This window comes from Microtus pennsylvanicus, chromosome 6, assembly GCF_037038515.1.
Source record: "Microtus pennsylvanicus isolate mMicPen1 chromosome 6, mMicPen1.hap1, whole genome shotgun sequence".
In the NCBI taxonomy this organism is placed as follows: domain Eukaryota; kingdom Metazoa; phylum Chordata; class Mammalia; order Rodentia; family Cricetidae; genus Microtus; species Microtus pennsylvanicus.
Window position 1 is genome coordinate 84,832,734 of NC_134584.1, and position 18,868 is coordinate 84,851,601.

General features: G+C 52.4%; 1 protein-coding gene and 1 long non-coding RNA gene across 6 annotated transcripts in view; one reads left to right on the plus strand and one right to left on the minus strand.

Annotated features, from left to right (window-relative positions):
* Window positions 1-18,868, minus strand: part of Tecr (trans-2,3-enoyl-CoA reductase) — a 27,265-nt gene continuing 8,397 nt past the window's right edge. The window contains exons 2-13 of one of the 2 annotated variants that reach the window (XM_075976616.1): window positions 2,554-2,604; window positions 1,991-2,042; window positions 1,682-1,726; window positions 1,492-1,595; window positions 1,293-1,408; window positions 1,100-1,205; window positions 949-1,021; window positions 819-862; window positions 666-723; window positions 508-596; window positions 312-357; window positions 1-234 (exon numbers count right to left, since the gene is read on the minus strand). In XM_075976616.1, coding sequence (XP_075832731.1) covers window positions 107-234; window positions 312-357; window positions 508-596; window positions 666-723; window positions 819-862; window positions 949-1,021; window positions 1,100-1,205; window positions 1,293-1,408; window positions 1,492-1,595; window positions 1,682-1,726; window positions 1,991-2,042; window positions 2,554-2,604 — 912 coding nt within the window. In that variant the 3' untranslated portion in view covers window positions 1-106. Of the gene's footprint in view, window positions 235-311; window positions 358-507; window positions 597-665; window positions 724-818; window positions 863-948; window positions 1,022-1,099; window positions 1,206-1,292; window positions 1,409-1,491; window positions 1,596-1,681; window positions 1,727-1,990; window positions 2,043-2,553; window positions 2,836-18,868 lie in introns of those variants that run through there. The other variant, XM_075976615.1, reaches the window with a different exon arrangement.
* Window positions 4,432-18,868, plus strand: part of LOC142852140 (uncharacterized) — a 25,273-nt gene continuing 10,836 nt past the window's right edge. For all 4 annotated transcript variants that reach the window (XR_012910926.1, XR_012910925.1, XR_012910928.1 and 1 more), the window contains exons 1-2: window positions 4,432-4,531; window positions 11,935-12,030. This is a non-coding gene — a long non-coding RNA (uncharacterized LOC142852140). The remainder of the gene's footprint in view (window positions 4,532-11,934; window positions 12,031-18,868) is intronic.

Consider the following 18,868-nt stretch of genomic DNA (forward strand, 5'->3'; position numbering starts at 1 on the left):
TCCAGCTGGGTGAACAGGTTTATTGTCGCTGCTGGAGAACCACGGTTACCCCGGGGCAGTGGGGCAGTGGGCAGAGTGCTACTTGGCTGAACCCGTGAAGAACTGCTCAGAGCAAGAAAGGGATAATGGGCATGCGCAGGGGTGGGTAGTCACGGAACTCCTTCAGGTAGCTGCGGTGCTTGCCCTTGGCCCAGATAGTCATCTGGGTGAAGCCCACCAAGGAGAAGAGGGCCACTGTGGACAAAACAGGGTATCAGAATAGGGATGCCCAGCCAGAAGGGTAGGGCACTGCACGGGTATAAGGGACTCACCTGGAACACACTGTGTCATGATGGCAAAGCCAATCCAAGACCCCACCTGTGGACAGCACAATCAGGGTGAGGACACAGAGGGAAGCCCAGAGTCGTACGTATCTCTGGGCAGGGAAGGCAGCAGTGGCCCCATTCAAGCTTCACTTCTCCCCACGACCCACCCAACCCTGGGAAGACGAAGGGAGTCAGTCCTCACCTCATAAGTGTAGTTGGGACAGGACACCAGCAGAAACAGCCAGGTAAAGGGGTTCTTGGTGGGGTAGGGGATCTTCCTGGTTTTGGACCCTGGCATGCAAAACAAGGGTAAGTCAGATGCCTCCCCAGCCCCAACCCCAGCCCCAGCCGGCCACTCACCAGCTGGCCGCAGGTCCCGAAGAGCCATGTGGATGGAGAAGTTGCCGAGCTGGCAGATCTATCAAGGAGAACAGGGTCAGTCCAGAGCCCCTAGGCTCACCCCACCCAGCCACCTCACCTCACCACACTTGGTTGCCGCCCCAGCCTCTTTACCACAAAGATGGTCAGCGCCAGCTTAACCTGCTGGGCTCCGTAGGCTGCAGAAAAGGCAGGAAGAAGAGCCCCATAAGAAGAAGGTTCATGATGAGGGCACAGGGTGAGGGTGCTGTCTGGCTCCACTTACTAGGGGGTGTGTAGAGAGGGTGGTTGATGTAATAAGCCATCCATGCAGCAAAGCCCCAGTAGTAGGTACAGTTCTGAAAGAGAGCAGCTGAGTTAGCCTGGGGTGGGCAGGTGCTGACGGTGGGCAGGGCCAAAAGAGTAAGGATGCTCACTTTGAAGATGTTCCGCAAGGGCATGGTTCCATGAGAGAAGCGGTGCACGAAGAGTGTCTCCAGCAGTCGCTTGATGTAGTGGAATGAGTGGCAGATGCAGGCGAGGCTGGGGGGGGGGGGGGAGTAGCTGACTCAGCTGGGGTTGATCCAGCCCTCCACTCTCCCCTCCCACCCTCTTCTGGGCTCTACTCACTGCACCACCGTGTGCCGACTGGATGTGAAGTCATATTTGTGGCCATAAATGAACGGTACCCGGAAGTAGAAGAGCAAGTAGATGAAAAGGGGCCCAGCATACTCAGTCAAGAAGACCTGGGGGTACCCAGAGACAAGGTGAGTAGCCCTAGGGCAGCTGGAGGCAGAGACCAAGGAAGGGCTCAGGGCTCAGGGCTCACCGTCACCCAGCTGATCTGGGCCCCCAGGTCCCGGAAGAAGAGTGTGGCTGTGGTGCCCACAGGAAGCTTCTGCAAGACATCTTCATCTTTCAGGGACTTTCCCTCTACAGAGATCAGTCAGTATCAGGTGCTGCCCTGGTTTCCTGACCCCACGCGCCCAAGGGAAAGGCTGCTGGACAGCTGTACTCACTGGGGTCCAGGCGGAGGGACTGGCGGGCAGGGTACCACTGAGGATCTGCTAGGAGAAAGTGAACGGTTGCAGCACCCAGTGTGACTGGGTTCAGCCTGCCTCTCAAGGTTCCCAGAACTCTGGGACCCTGGGCTCCTCCCACCCTGTGCACAGTGGACATGCCCAAACAGCAATAGGATTTTGTCCTTTGGATAACACAAGAGCATTCCTGCTAGCGGCCACACGGGGGCACCTGCCCATTAGGACGGGCCCTACTCACTGCTCCACTGTACTGACAGGATGGTATAGAAGTGTGGGGTTCAGACTCACGTGTCCTGGTGAAGAGGTTCTTGATTTCAGCAATGGTGGCCTGAGGCTCCACCTGACAGGAAACAGGGTAGAGCCCTAAGAGAGCCTAGACCCAGGATCTGGGGCAGGGGTGCCAGGCACAGGCAGGTCCCAAGCCGGCTGGCTTCAGTGGGGTATATCTGGCTTCCACCTCCTTTACAGACACAGGGCCCTTCCACGCTGCCTTGTCCCTTCCCCTACCAGGCAGCCAGCTTCCAGCCCATGCAGGGGCCACGACTGCTCATGGTTCTCAACCTCCCTAGTGCTGTGACCCTTTAATACATGTTGTGGTGACCCCAACCATAAAATTATTTGTTTCTTCACAAGTGTAATTTGCTGTGATGAATCATAATGTAAATATTTGATATGCAGACTATCTGATAGGCAACCCCAAAGGGGTCAAGACCCACAGGTTGAGAACTGCTGCTCTAGATAAAGGTAATACTCCTGTGTGCCCTCTGAAGGACAAGGGGACCACAGCCCTACAGCTTTGAGGAACCGGAACGCAGGCTCTTAGCACATCACCACCAGGGCCACAGTCCTACCTTGTCCAGGAAGCACAGCTTCTCCCTCGTCTTCGCGTCCAGAATCTCCACCTCGAAGAAGAGAACCGCCTTTTTATGCTTCTTGGCTACCTTGTGTGGCATGGGCATGGGAAGACCATCGAGGCCCTGGTGGGCCTCCTTGGACACCATGCTCAAGCTGATATCCATGCCACTGCCGGCCCTACTTCTCTGCCTACCAGGCTGTGATGCCCACTGCCAGCCGCCAGCCCCCACCTCCGACCTCCCCTCACAAAGCTGCTCTGAGCTGGGCTGGGCAGCATGATCAAATTCTGCCGCGGTGCTGGAAGGAAGCCTATGTCTGACCAGGCCCAGCCAAGCTTCAATGCCAGATGTAACCCGAGTGGCACCAGGGCCCAGCCCAGCTAAATATAAAACCATCCCAGCCGAGTCCCCCAGAGGAGCCACACCACAGTCCTCCCTTGGGGGCTACACTTACAGAGGAAGTTGAGTGGCCACAGACCCTCAAAAGTGCCAGGGGCAAGATCTCCCAGAGAAGGAAAAGAGTCCCACAGCCTGTGCAGGGGTGGCTAGCCCAGCCCCAGTGCCCAGCTCTGGCTGACGGGTTACTAGGCCAGGGGAAATGCCAGCTATCCTGAGAATCTGTGAGAGAGATCACCCATTTCCACTTCTAAGCTGTAAGGGACACTGGATTATGTCCCTTGTGCATTTGTGTTGCCAGGGAGGTGACAAATTCCAGAGTCACTGGTGCAGTCCCATTCCTAAGTATGGAGAGGAAAGAGTGAGCAAAGCCCTCCACCCCCTCTACCCCCTCCACCCACCTCCTCACACACGTGGTTCAAAACCAGCTGCACAGCAGTCTGCCACATCAGGCCAACACCAATGTGCTCACCCGTGGATGAGTCCTGCTCCAAAGCCTTCAACACACAACCCAGGCCTGCCTGTACCCCTGGGGTCTGCAGCCCCCAAAGGAGAAGCTCTAGGCTAGAGCTAGACAGTGGTGCTAGGCACAGAGTAAGGAGACAGCCCCCAGGGGATCTGAGCCATCTGCCCCAGAAGGTCAGAGAAGGCTGCTGGCATGATGTTTTGCACTGCCCATGCTGGCCGGGAGAGGCCTGAGGGCCCTGAGGGGATCTGCGACTTCTCCTCCTGAAGGAGAGGGCATCACAGGCCAGAGAAGCTGGCCACTGTCACCTTCATGCTCCCAAGAGCAAAGGCCAAGACAGAATCCTAGGGCCTGTCCCCAGCCTGGCCTGCTAGGGGTCCCTCAGAGGATGTGCATGGACCAATATGGTGCTGGCACAAGGGAAGTATGTGCGTGTGTGCATGTATATGTAGGAAGGCCCCATGGAGGTGACCCTACACAGTGAGGTAGCCCTATAGGAGCCTGGGTCTGAATTCAGAGCAGGGCTCCTATGCAGCCAGTGGTGCCCAGGCCTGCTTGCCCATACATGCCATGCTACATCATGGACACAGCACAGAGATCACATGCTATCAGCTGCAAACTGCCTCACCCTGTGGCCTGAGGGGCAGATGACTGCACCCCACAAGGAAAATACAGATTAAGAGCTGTCATACACTGGGACCCCACTAAAGAGAAACAAGAGGGAATGAGAACGTGAGGAATGAGCTGGAAGGGGCTAGGTGGCAGGGCCCTGGGCTGCAGGTGTATTAATAGTTGCTGGACCCCACGAGCACAATGCACATGCTCGGAGTCCATGTGAATCACAGGAAGGCGGCACAATGTCCACTGGGAGAGAAGGCCACAGAGTTCTTGCTGAACCACTCAACAGCTTAAAATACAACCAGCCCCTCTCCCTACTGGGCCAGCTGCCGGGGAGGGCTGAAACCCTACTCTCCCCTAGCTGGGGCTCTCTGCATCAAGGCCAGGAAGCCTGGTGCACCAACTGGCTACAAGTGAGTGGCAGGACAGCCGCATGGAGAGGGGCCACACTGAGCAGCCACCCCAAGCCACAAGGAGAGGAGCTGCCTGAAGCAGGTGAGTCAGGGGCCTCCCCGTCCTGCTCAGATCCCACAGCCGCCTTCTCCCAGCGGGCCAGAGGTCATTCTTGCTGAGTTTTTTTCAACTCCCAGAGTCTCTAAAAGGATTTCAAAATCAAAAGTAAGATAAAAGCTATGTTAAGTGCAGCAAGGAGGTTTGGCTGGGTGAAAAAAGCCAGACTTTCAGGTTCAGAGGGGCCAAGGACCAGACCAGGGCAGACAGCAGCCTGTTGGTATCCCCAGCAGGGAGGGGGGGCAGCAGGAGGAGATGCTAAAGGACACCTGCTCTTTGCGGGTGATGCAGAGGTGTCCAGTCACAGAGGTGGGGCTGCACAATGAAATGTGCTGAAGGCCATGATTGTGTGCTTTTGGGGTGGGGTGGCACTCAGGTGAGAAAGGATCTGACTCTAACCCAGGATGGCCTTAAACTCAAAACACTACCTCAGCCTCCGAAGTGCCAGGGAACTGGTTGCCTACCACACCCCCCTGAACTGTGCACTTTTATTTACAGTCACAGGAACCCCCTCCGAAAGCTCTGGGACTGTATGTAGGGGCTCTCACAGTGTGAGCAGATACTATACCACCTGAGATACACCCCAACCCCTCCGAAAGCTCTGGGACCGTATGAAGGGGCTCTCACAGTGTGAGCAGATACTATACCACCTGAGATACACCCCAACCCCTCCGAAAGCTCTGGGACTGTATGTAGGGGCTCTCAGTGTGAGCAGATACTATACCACCTGAGATACACCCCAACCCCTCCAAAAGCTCTGGGACTGTATGTAGGGGCTCTCAGTGTGAGCAGATACTATACCACCTGAGATACACCCCAACCCCTCCGAAAGCTCTGGGACTGTATGTAGGGGCTCTCAGTGTGAGCAGATACTATACCACCTGAGATACACCCCAACCCCTCCGAAAGCTCTGGGACTGTATGTAGGGGCTCTCAGTGTGAGCAGATACTATACCACCTGAGATACACCCCAACCCCTCCGAAAGCTCTGGGACTGTATGTAGGGGCTCTCAGTGTGAGCAGATACTATACCACCTGAGATACACCCCAACCCCTCCGAAAGCTCTGGGACTGTATGTAGGGGCTCTCACAGTGTGAGCAGATACTATACCACCTGAGATACACCCCAACCCCTCCGAAAGCTCTGGGACTGTATGTAGGGGCTCTCACAGTGTGAGCAGATACCGTACCACCTGAGTTACACCCCAACCCCCACAGGCAACAGACAGGCAAAGTGTTCAACAAAAAGAAAAAGACAACACAGCTCCAGGGTTGTGGTCTCCAGGTGGGGGTCTCCCCTCTCCAGAAGACGGAGACTGGGGAAAATCTATGTGCACCTCTTAGACCTTGGTCCCCACACCACTCCGCAGCCACTGCCACTCCCACCCGTCCTGCACTTCTCTCTCCCACCCCTGTCCCCCCCCCCGTCCTGCACTTCCCTCTCCCACCCCTGTCCTGCACCCCTCTACCCCCCTTTCCCCCACACACACACACAAAGGCCAACTTAAAGTACAACCCTGAAGGGCATCCAGGTCTGGGGTCAGAGAGCACAGCAGGGTACTGAGAGGTGCCCCAGCCAGGGGTCCTGAACCCTGAAGGCAGGCAACCAGCAGGCTCTGGCCCCTCCTGGGGAGGAAGCACCACAGCTGAGCTAAGGAAGGGAACCCTATTAGAGAGCTACAGATAAGGACAGCCCAGAAGGTTAACCTGAGTCCCCAGGCTGGGGGGACCCCTGCTGCTGAAAGCACAAAGGACAGGGTCAAAGACAAGGGCAGGAGCCCTGGCACAGGGCACCCCCATGGTTCTGCGATGACAGTTCCACTAGTCTGTGAAGAATTCTCACCCAGAGACTGAGATAACAAGGCCAGGCCCAGCCAAGAGCAACTCCTGCTAGCCCAAGGTCAAGGACAGCAAAGCAAACTGAGAGGCAGGGAGCAGCCCACCCTAAAGGATGGGGGCAGGGGCAGGGTGTGGTGTGGTGTGGTGTAGCAGGCCTTGGCACTCCACTGTGTGGCAAATGGAGGTTCCTGGTTCTGAGACTGGGAAGCAGCACTCGTAAGGTGGTCCCAGCCTAGCAGGGCACCGCAAAGGCAGAGAAGCCTGCTCTGCATCACCACCGCAGGGCTCCCACCTCCCTCCCCGGGCTAGTGGACACGTCTCATCCCACCACCAGTTTTAAAACAGCAACCCCACCAGGCACAGTGGCAACGCCTATGACCCTAACACTCAGCAGATAGACTCAGGATCAGCAGTTCAGAGACAACTCTAGCAGCGTACGAAGTCTGAGGTCAGCCTGAGCTACATGAGACCCTGTCTTCAAAAAATATCGTATGGCTGCAAGTGGTACTCTAGTTCCTATGTGACCCACCACCCCCTTGCAGTGTGCTCGATAAATTGTCCTGGGCCTGGCTGTCATTTCCTAGCACCCACAGTGGCCGCAGGTGGAGCAGAGCTCAGCAATAACCCCTCACAGCTCCCGCCACCCTAGTCTGGCTGCTCTTTCACCTCTCCAGGAGGCTTATTCTGTCCCAGACCACATCAAAGGCAGCCGTGTGGGATGAGCCCCTGCTCCCTGGATGTTTCTGAGCCTACACAGCACTCTGGGCTACCAGGCCTTACATGCCTGGTTCTGAAGTACCCTGCACTGACAGAACGGTCAGCTCACCAGGCTCCAGCCCTCAAAGTATCCCTCAATGGTGACACAAGAGATGCATAGCCTAGAGGTGGCAACACACACTCCCTGGGCACTGAGCTTTAAAAAGACCACTTCCCAGCTATATGGCCCTTGACAAGCTATCCACTTTTTCAGCTGCAGGGGAGGGGGGGCTCTCTCTCCAACTGCCACCTCCCATAGTTAGCATAGGAATTGGAGATAACAGAAAAGAAGAAGAAAGAAAAGAAAGAGAAAAGCACAGAAACATTTAACATCTTCCATCTAGAATAAATGCTACCAAAACACTGGGCCAGGCATGGTAGCACATGCCTATACTCCCAGCACTGGGAGGTGAGGGCAGAGGATCAGAATATGGGAGGCCATACCAAGACTTTGTCTCAGAAAAAGAGAAAACGCACAAGAATATCATATAATTGGACTGCGGTAGCAGAACGGCGTCGGGTGTGCAAGGGAGCCAAGATCAGAGGGTTGAAAGAATTATGCCCCACCCAGCTGGTGGCAGCGAGCAGAAAACAAGTAACAAGGGGCCCTGTGGGGGTAGGAGAGGAAAGGGGGCGGTGACAGCCAGTAGAGGCAGCAATACTTTCCACTGTCCCCTTGGCCAACAGGTGGAAGGAGAAGCCAGCATACTGTCCTAACCATTATGGTCAAGCAGGCTGGGACCCACACAGCCCCAAACTCACTCTACTACCAGTTGCATCAGAGAGACCTTGGGAAGCCTCGCAGCCTCCCTACTCTCTCCCTCCCAGGACCTCAGGACAGAACAAACACTTCCAAGTCTTTCCCTCACTTCTAGGGAGCAGGGTCAAGGGGAAGGACAAACTGCAGCAACTTGTATTGTCACCAAGAGTTGAGGGAAACCAAGATGGGGAAGTAGAGAACAGGGACAGAGCTGCAGTGCCAAGATAGCACTTGCCAATAACCCTATCGTCCGGAAGCAGGGGCAGGAAGACCACCCAAAGTTCAAGGTCAGTCAGGTCAACAGAGGTCCAGGTCAGAAAGACCCTATCACAAAAATAATAATAACAAATAAATAAATAAAGATAAAAATGATGTGAAGTAATGAAATGGTTGGCCAAGACCTCTCTGAGTAAGCAAAGGGCCCTGGGGGAAGGACACAGCCATTTCCCATCTAGGAAAAGAAGTTCCAGGCAGAGGCAACAGCAAAGACAAAGGCCTGAAGGTAGCACTGTGCCCAGTATGCCTGAGGAGCAGGGAGGAGACCAACATGAGAAAGAATAGGAGGCCAGAGAAGGGAGAGACCCAGCTGTCCAAGGCCTAGCGGCCATGGGGAGGACCTTGGCTCCTGCCTGGACTCCAAAGGGACTCACACAGAGTATCATGCCAGTGCTCATCAAACAGTCTGAGGGGATGAGACAGAGCTAGGAGACCACGATAGTGAAGATGGAGAGGGTGAATGATGGCTGAATTCTGGATGGACAGTGGAAGCAACAGATCCCAAGAGAGCCTCAGAGTGGGGACAGGCAGCAGAGTGACCGCTGAGCCCAGCAGGAAGGAGCAGTCCCATGAAGGCCAGGCTGGAAGAGTGGGGTATACAATGTTTACATGCCACAAGGACTCAAGGCACATGCCCTCTTCACAAATGTGGGCCCTCCTGCCTGTAAGCAAAGCCATGGCAGAGGAACTCACGTTACAGAGCAGCTCGGTGTCGCCACCCAGTCTTCCAGTCAGCCACTAACATACACACCTAGAACTCTGGGCATTTAACTATGGAACCTGCTCGATGGCTCTAGATGGGGACACTGGCAAACAGTTACAACCCTGCCCAGACACAACAGCCTAGGAGTGCCTCTCCTTTTGTGGCCCAATAGCCTGAGGACACAGGAACTGAGTGTCTAGGTTACTCTTCTCCTACTGTGTTAGAACCAAGACTATGCCCAAGGTTTTTTTATAAAAGAGCACGGCCACAGGCAGGCAGGCGTGGTGCTGGAGCGGTGGCTGAGAATTTACATCTTGAAATGTAAACAGGAGGCAGAGAAACCTAACTGCCTGTGGTGAGGGCTTCTGAATCCTCAAGGTGCCCCGCCCCATGACACACCTCCTAACCCTTTCCAACTAGGGACCAAATATTACAATATGGAAGCCTATGGGGGGGCCACTGTCATTTAAACAACCACAGCAGGCTTCACGTTGACACCTCGGATGAGGAAGCAGGGTCCACAAGCTGAGAAGCACAACCTGGTCACCTGGGACTAAATGCCTGAGCCAGGATGTCAGCCATGTACGATTTCAGTGATGCACAGAGCAGGACAACCCAGCCACAAAGCCAGAACCTCCATGTGGCTACCAGGAACCCCAGGGAAGATTCAGAGCCGCTGGTCCTTCAGCCAGCTATTGTAAGCACCCATGAGGCATGAGGGTATGTGCACTCTTCTTAGGGATACTGCGAGCCCAGAGGACAGAGACCTGATCCAACATTGGCCTAAGTAAACACGGGGCAGACAGTTTACCAGTTAGATAGACAGCTTCCCCATGTTCACCTGAGACTCTAGCTCAATGTTTTTGGCTTCTGTTCCCTTTTACTTTCCAGAAATACCCAGTAACCCTAATGTTACGATAGCTGGTGACTGGATGTGGCTGCCAGAAAGCCATCCAGGCTGCACCTGCTCTAGCAAACTCGTCCTCCCAGGGTCTTGGCATTTGGCTTCATTTCTCCAGGCTGCACCAGGGGCAAGGGAGCAGGTTCTTCACTACCAGTACTGGGAACAGGTTGCCCAGGACAGGAATGGCAGAGACACTGGCCACCTATACTTGGCCTGTAACCAGGCCTTGGTCTCCAGTCCCTGTGGCAATGTGACAGGAGCCAGGGTCTGAACACCATGTCCACAGACTCTCAATTCAGGACTGGCACCAAGTGCAGGGGCCCGCAGCAGTGAAGTGGGGGAGGGACGGAGACAGGACTACAGAGAGAGCTCAGCAGGGGATACCTGCCACCAAGCCACACACAATTTTTTTTCTGTTGGAGATTTCTTTTCTGTTTGTTTTGTTTTGAGGAAGGATCTCACTATGTGGCCCTGACTGGCCTAGAAGTGGCCAGGTAGACCAGGCTGACCTTGAACTCAGAGATCTACCTGCCTCTGCTTCTGCCAACATTTTTTAAGTTATTTTGTGCTATGTGTAGTGGTGTACACCTTTAAACCCAGTATTGTGAAGTCAGGGGAAGATAAATATCTGTGAATCTGAGGCCAGCCTGATCTACAGAGTGAGTTCCAGGTCAGCCAGGGCTACATAGTGAGATTCTATCTCAAAAAGCAACAAAAAGCTGCACTGACCTCTAGCACCACCAAGGGTTAAATAAATAAAAATAAACAAAATGATGTGGATGAAGGGTAGAGCATTTGGCTAGTATATGCAAGGTTCCTAGGTCACATCCTCAGCATGGCAGAGAGGCAGGAAGAAAGCGCATCCAAGATCCAATTATCCAGAAGGCAACTCACACAGCCACACACACAGACAGGGGGGTGGAGGGGATACAGCACACCTTACCTTAAAGGGGCAGTCTCCTACACAGAATGCAAGGGCTGACCCATATTTCTTGACTCCAGAACCCTATGTACCTACCTCTGCTAACCCAGTCCGGCACAGTGAGCTATACCCAGGCCACCTAAAACCAGAGAAGCCAAAGGCAGGATGGAGCAACAACCCCATGTTTTCCTACAGGAGGCAAAGGCCACCCTCCAGTCTGGGAAAGCAGGGGTGTCTCCAACACTAGGTAAGGTCAGACAGGCAAAGGGGAATGTATATGGGAGGCTCTAACTCTCGGGTGGGGTTGCATGGAAATTCACAAAGACTGCTGTGGGCTAAGCACGGTGGTGCACGCCTAGAATCCCGGCACTGGGGCAGAGCAAGCTGCATTCAAAGCAAACCTGGGCTACGCAGCAAAATACTGTCACAAAAGAAAAAGATTGCTATAGCGCCACCCAGTGGACTGACAGAAGAACCCTTCCCTAGTTGCCACCAACAGCTGCCTAGCATTTATAGCTTCAGAACTCCCATGGAAAGTGCTGAGACCTACACTTCACAGGTAGAACAACCTGAACTCAATTCCTAGCACTACAAAAAAGAGAGAGAGCGAGAGCGAGAGCGAGAGAGAGAGAGAGAGAGAAATCTTCCTGGGCTATATCTCCATAAACAGCAGTGCTTTTTTTTTTTTTTGTGGTTTTTCGAGACAGGGTTTCTCTGTGGTTTTGGAGCCTGTCCTGGAACTAGCTCTTGTAGACCAGGCTGGTCTCGAACTCACAGAGATCCGCCTGCCTCTGCCTCCCGAGTGGACAGCGGTGCTTTAGTTGTATGCAAGGCCAGGGGTTTTATCCTCAGCAAAAAATAAAACACTTCTTCCCCGCCCCGGGCCAGATGGGGCAGCCATCTCCTAACACCCCTATCATGCTGATATGGCCCACCCAGAAGTCCTCCCTTGCTCCCCTTCCCTTTCCGTCAAGGGCATGGCCAGGCAGTGCACATTTGCCCTCCTGCTCTCACAAGGCTGCTGGATTTGAGACATCACCCTGCTGATAAGAAACTGCAGCTGGGGAGCACAAGTGTCCAGCCAGGACAAGGCTTTTGTTCCTTAGTCTGGACGTGGCCTCACTGTGGGAGCTGCAGTTGCCCTCCTCCCAAGTCGCACCCAGGCCTTCACACTTATAACACTCTTGTAATTGGTGATCTAATACAGACCCTCTCCATTTCTGGGCAGGAAGACTCTGGCAAGCCAGGAAGCTAAAGGAAGCCAAAGATACCGATCCGGGAGGATTCACAACCTTCCACTGTCGCCACCCATGCCAGCAGGCAGGTGAGTCTGCCCAGAGCTCGGTTCGCCAAACAGTCTTCTAGGATCCTAATTCACAACTCCTTTTTTTTGGTTTTTTTTGAGACAGGGTTTCTCTGTGTAGTTTTGGAGCCTGTCCTGGAACTCGCTCTGTAGACTAGGTTGGCCTCGAACTCACAGAGACCGCCTGCCTCTGCTACCACGGCCTGGCATCATAACTCATTCTTTAAAAAAAAAAAGATTTATTTATTTATTTATTTATTATGTATACGATGTTCTGTCTGTGCGTATGCCCGCACGCCAGAAGAGGGCGCCAGATCTCATTACAGATGGTTGTGAGCCACCATGTGGTTGCTGGGAATTGAACTCAGGACCTCTGGAAGAGCAGCCAGTGCTCTTAACCACTGAGCCATCTCTCCAGCCCCTCACAACTCATTCTTAAAGAAAGTGATTCCTTTTTGCATGTGAAACATCAAGGCCCATTCAGCTCTCTGGAGATTCAGCCAGGGAAGGAGAGCTTGCTAAGTATATATGAGGTCTAGCTTCAAGCCCCAGTATAAAAGAGAGATAGCAAGCAAATGAATACAGTAAACAGTTCTATATAACACGAGAAGGCAGTTTGGCATCAGAAAACGAAGCACGAAAAGGAGAAAGGGGTGTAGAGCCTGAGTGAGACAGGTGCAGTTTTTCTACATAATGTTGTAAAGAAGAGACAAAGGCAGGTGGAGCTGAGAGTGTGAGGCTAGCCTGGCCTACACATGAGTAGCAGGCCAGCCAGGCTACAGAGTACATGGTGAAATTCTGCTGGGGTGAGAGGGAGAGGATGGCACTCCCAGACCTGAAGGAGTAAGAGCTTACAGGCGGCCATCCTCAAGGGAAGAGGAGCTGTGCAGAGGCCCTGAAGTGAAGCGTGGCCTGGAGCCATGTGCATGACAGAATGGAGAGGTGTCAACAGGAGGGGACAGGCAGATGGTCCCAAGGGGGCTAAGGATTTGGTCTTCTACTGTGAGTGGGAGCTATGGAGAGCTCTGGGCAGAGGAGAGTAAGGCCTGGCTTGAGTTTAATTTTGTTTTGATTTTTGACATAGGACCTCACTGTGTAGCCCTGTCTGACCTGGAAGTCGCTCTGTACGCCATGCTTGTAGAGCTCTGTTGCCTCCTGGGTGCTGGGACTAAAGGCTGCACCACCACGGTGACCCCAGCTCTGGCCTGAGTTCTTGAAGGATCCTTTAGAAAGAGTTAATAGAGCCGGGCACTTGGGAGGCAGAGGCAGACGGATCTCTGTGAGTTCGAGACCAGCCTGGTCTACAGAGCAAGTTCCAGGACAGGCTCCAAAGCCACAGAGAAACCCTGTCTCGGAAAACCAAAAAAAAAAAAAAAAAAAGAGTTAGTAGTCTGGGGACAGAGTTCAGCTCAAGGCTGGGAAAACAATTCCCTCAAAATTACAGCAGTGCTAGACATGGGGAGATGACGGCTTTAATGAAGAAAGTGGCTAGCTCTGGCTAACAGGTCAACACTGGCCACTACTGGGGTTTCACTGTTGCTTTTGTGACACCCCCCCCAAAAAAAACCCTAACTATATAGCCCAGGCTAGCTTTAAATTTTCATTCCCTCTGCCTCAGCCTAGAGTGCTGGACTAACAAGCTTGCTTACATACTTGCTAACATTTTTTTTATTTTTAAAGTATTTATTTATTTATTATCTATACAATAATCTGTCTGTGTGTATGCCTGCAGGCCAGAAGAGGGCACCAGACCCCATTACAGATGGTTGTGAGCCACCATGTGGTTGCTGGGAATTGAACTCAGGACCTTTGGAACAGCAGGCAGCACTCTTAACCACTGAGCCAACTCTCCAGCCCACTTGCTAACATTTTTAACTGATTTGGGGAACAAAAATCAAAAAAGCCTATTTCAAGACACATGTATGCAAATGGAATTGCAACATCTGGGTCTACAGACTTCTGGAACACCCCTCCAGGCCTGTCAGTTGACACCCCAGCTGCTCCTGGGCCTCAGGGACCCAGCTGAGGAAGGGCTACTGGGTAAGACCCTCCTCGGATCAAGCATGGCAGCCTGGCTTTAGCCTGAGGGGGGCGCTGCAGTCAGATGGACAGAGGGCAGAGGGAAAGGACAGAGACAGTCAAGTTGGCTGAGGAGAGGGAGGCACTCACTGCCTGTCATTAAACAGGAGAGGACTCAGATTGGAGGGAAGCTAAAGCCGAGACTCAGGTTTGGGCACACTATTTGTTTTGCTAGTCTGGAGTTTTTCATTTCCAGTTGTGTAGATTAGTTTTGTTGCTGCTGTTTCATGTGTGTGTGTGTGTGTGTGTGTGTGTGTGTGTGTGTGTGTGTGTGAGTACACACACGTGTGAACACCTGGAAGCTACGCATTCCGACACTGGGAGGCTAAAGCAAGAGGATCTCAAGTTCTGGGCTACATGGCAGAAACTTTATCTCAAAAATAAAGAGCCAGGCAGTGGTGACACATGCCTTTACTAATCCCAGCACTCGGGAGGTAGAGGCAGGCAGATCCCTGTGAGATCGAGGCCAGCTGGTCTACAAGAGCTAGATCCAGGATGGGCTCCAAAGCTACAGAGAAACCCTGTCTCGAAAAACCAAAAACTAAAAATACACCTGGATCTGGATGGGGCTCTGGGTGTGGCTTGAGGTGGTAGGGTTCTTGCCTAGAAGACACAAAGCCCCAGATCCCATCCACAGCACCACCACCCCCCCCAAAAAAAGAGTATTATCCCTATTCTCTAAGTGATTTTTCCCCCCACCTCATCATGGGGAGGCTACACATGGATATTTGTGTGTCGCTGTCACAGAAGTTATACAGGACAGAAGACAAACTCAGTTGTTATTCAACCTTATTCTGACAGGCCTCTCACAAGCCAACAGCTCACTGATCCCAACAGTCTGGCTGGCCACGGAGTCCCAGCATGGGGACCACAGGCATGCATACGCCGTTTTCACATGGGTATTAAGGATGCAACTCAAGCCCTCATGTTTGCACGGCACACACTTTACCAACTGTGCCATCTCCCTAGCCCCCAATTATTGTTTATTTATTTATTCATGCATTTATTTATTAAGGAGCAGGTGTGCAGGTCAGAGGACAACTCTGTGGAGCTGGTTTTCTCCTCCATCTTTACTTGGGTTCTAGGGGCGCGAACTGAGCCATCTCAGCAGCCCTCCCACCACCTTTTCTTATATTTATTTATTTTATATGTATGAGTGTTTTCCTGCATGTAAACATTAATGTTTACATGTGTACAATGTATGTTCCTGGTGCCCATGCAGGTCAGAAGAGGGTGTCATATCCCCTGGAACTAGAATTACAGATGGTTGTAAACACCAAACTCAGGTCCTCTGTAAGAGCAACAAGTGCTTAAATGTGGAGCCATCACTGCAGGCCCTCCCACCACCACTTTAAAGGTGACTTGGAATGAAGTACTTGTAAATGAAATTATCTCTAGACTACTGTTCTGGAGATGTTATGTAAACACTGATGGGATTCTGTTAGTCTATAACATCTGAACAGTAAGTTAATAACAAAATACCACTGCCTTTAATTCCAGCTCTCAGAAAGCAGGCTAGCCTGATCTACAGAGTGAGTTCCAGGACAGTCAGGGCTACAAAGGGAAACCCTGTTTCAAAAAAAAAAACAAACAAACAAAAAAACAAAACCACGCCAGGAATGGGTGTGGTGTGGAGACTTGAGGAGGCTAAAACGACATCATCAGTGGCTTCTAGAGAAGCTGAGGCATCTACCTTGAGGCTGGGTTCTCTCCCCTCCCTCCCAGCACCCAGTAGCACTTCACGACCAGGCCAGCCTTCCCTGCAGATCAGATGGAGACTGTGGCTGTAAGGCAGGCTCTGCTACAGGCCAGGCTTGCTCTCTCTTGGTCCTCTGTCTGTTACCAGCACAGCAGGTTCTTCTCCTTCTTAATGCAACCACCAGCTGAGTTCACAGACATAATGAGGAGGGAAAGAACAGAGTGAAGTAAACTCCACAGTTCCTCAGAGCACACTCCTGAGTTATCTACGAAGGAGATGTCCACAGCCAGGGCCACTGGTATACCCAACACCTAAAAGGTTGAGGCAGGTGGATTGCCAAGTCAGCCTAGCTTACATAGCCAGACCCATCTCAAAAGAACTACCATAAAAGGCTGGCAAGTTCAAGAAACTGAGTTGACCTACAGGGAGAAAGCCAAGAGTTTAATCCCAGCACTGAGAAGGTATAGGTAGCATTGTCGTGATTATGAGGCTATCCTGGGCTACACAGTGAGACTCTCTCAAGAAGAGGGGAGGGAGGGTAGGTGGGTGGATGGTTGACATCACTCATAGTGGGCTCAAGTCCCAGTCCAGCCCTAATGCCAGCCCTGTGGCAGCTTCAGGATTGACCAAGGCGTCAAGCCAATGTTTGGTACTGCACCACTCAGCTGCTGAGGCTGACTGTAGTGGCCTCCTTCACAGTGACCTCAGTTCCAGTGTTCCTCAGGGAAGTCTAGGTGAGAAAATCCCACAGCCCAGAAGCCTAGACCCTTCCCTCAGCAGGGGAAAGAGAGGGCAGAGAACCAGAAGTGCCTCTTAAAGGCTGGGTGCTGGGGGCAGGAAGACACCAGTGGAGCAAGTGTGGCTGCAAAGACAGTGTAGAAGGACCAGGAGCCTTGGACTAAGGAAGGTATAGCTGTAGGAGTGGGGGGAGGGGTATCTTTTTCCTGGCCCCTGGAGCACCACTAACTAGTACATGGCACCATTTTCAGAAAAAACAAAGTATGTATGTCAGAGCTAACAAGGTGAAGCATGTCAGTCAGGCTAGCACTCAGGACACCGAGACAGTAAGGCCATACTGGGATAAGTAAGTTCCAGGAAAGCCTCATCAATGGGAAGGTTAAACTGATAATAAAATGCTTCCCAACTTAACACTAAAACTTTTGCTGTGAGTCAGGCAGTGGTGCACACCTTTAATTCCAGCACTCAGGAGGCAGAAGCAGGAGGATCTGAGTTTGAGGTCAGCCTGGTCTACAAAGTGAGTTCCAGGACAGCCAGGGCTGCACAGAGAAACCCTGTCTCAAAAAACAAAAAAGTGCTTGCTGCTCCTGTAGAGTTCCATTCCCAGTGTCCAAGTCAGAATGGCAGCTCATAATGTCCTGTAACTCCAACCCCAGGGGATTCAAGGCCCCCTTCAGGCCTCCAGCTCTAATACTGAAAAAGAAAGACCAATAAAGTAAAGAAAGGGGAGGAACGGCAAACTCCAGAGCACTAAAGTGAGGCTTGACTGTCTTCACAGGGACAGGAACCCACGCAGACTACGCTGAGCACACTCACAGTGAGAGCTGCCATGCACCCTGACCCTGGGCCACACCCTCTAGGGGGATTCTAGGGAGATGGATCATGTGGCTGCCCAGAGAACTTACCCTTGTTGTGCTCTGTGGGTCAGCGGCCAGAAACAGACTCTCATCACCAAGAGATCCACAAGCTCTGAGGTCAGCTGGAAACTAGGAGGGAGTCAGAGCAGGACACACAGACACACAGACACACACACACCGGCCCCAGGGAGAGAAAAGATCAAGACACGACACATACACACTAGGGAGAGAAAAGGAGATCAAGAAAGAAAGGGAAAACTCTCAAACATTACACCATTTGGGCTGGGAATGTGGCTCTGTAGAGTGCTTACCCAGCACAAAACCCAGGGCTCCATCTTCAGCACCAAATAAACAGTGCATGTTGGCACACAAGGTACCAGCAGGGTCACAAGTTCAAAGTCATTCTTAGCTACAAAATGTGTTCAAAGCTAGCTTGGGCTACAAGAACGCCTGTGTCAAAAGGTATGTGTATGCAGCAGAAATAATCTCAGCACGCAGGAGCCAAGACAGGATCACAAGTTCAAGACCATAAACAGGCAATATCCTGACTTCAAAAAATAATAAAAACACCTACAGTGAGCATGGGCACATTTTCCTTACCCTTATGTCCTGACATTACAGAAGACCTGCACATTCCTTAAGTGAAGATCACAACAGCTTTAGAAGAAACTTGAGAATGCTTGTTTTTCTTCATCCTCAGGGGTGCTAGAACCAGTCCCCAGGATACCAAGTGACAAAGTGATGCTTCTGCTAGATCTAAAGATTCTGGTACTGTGTTTTGACAGCACCCTCAAAGTGACCTTCCCCAAGGCCCTCACAACCAGAGCTCCACCCACCATCTACACGGCACGCGTGGGTCAGACTCTGGCAGGGTCCTCCAGCTCCAGAGGCTGCCTGCGCCATGCATACTTCCTTCCCTACCTGACTTGACGGACTGGGATGCCCACACCCCGGGCCAGGGGCAAGAGATTCAGAAGGCACCAGGAGGGTACCCTGAACACACTCAAAGGACAGAAGCTCCGCCTGCAGCGAAAGCTATGTACAGCTTCCAACCTATTTCCAGTACTTTTCTCTCTTGCAAGCAAGGCTGGGAGAGGCTGAAAATAAGGAACAGTGGCCCTGTGCCTTTCTAGTACAATGGCTATGCCAGGACCCCCAAGGACTTAAAAATAACCTGCCCTAGACAGTTACACATTAGGCAAATCAATAGGTAAGAGTGTCATCATCCCTGGTATAAAGTCCACACATCCCTAGGGAAGCTACAAACTCATGCCGTGTCCCCCCAGCCTGGCAACATCGGCTCCCACAAGGAGGCTGGGTTCTAGGCAGTGTCTGCTCTCTCAGCAGGGCTCAGAGTAAGGACTGGGACAAGGGGACAGGCCAGGGATGAAGACAATCCCAAACCAGTAGTCTAAGTACTGCAGGATGCTGGCAGCAGCCATCCATCTGGCAGAGCATTAATACTCAAGAGGATATTAGTAGTCAT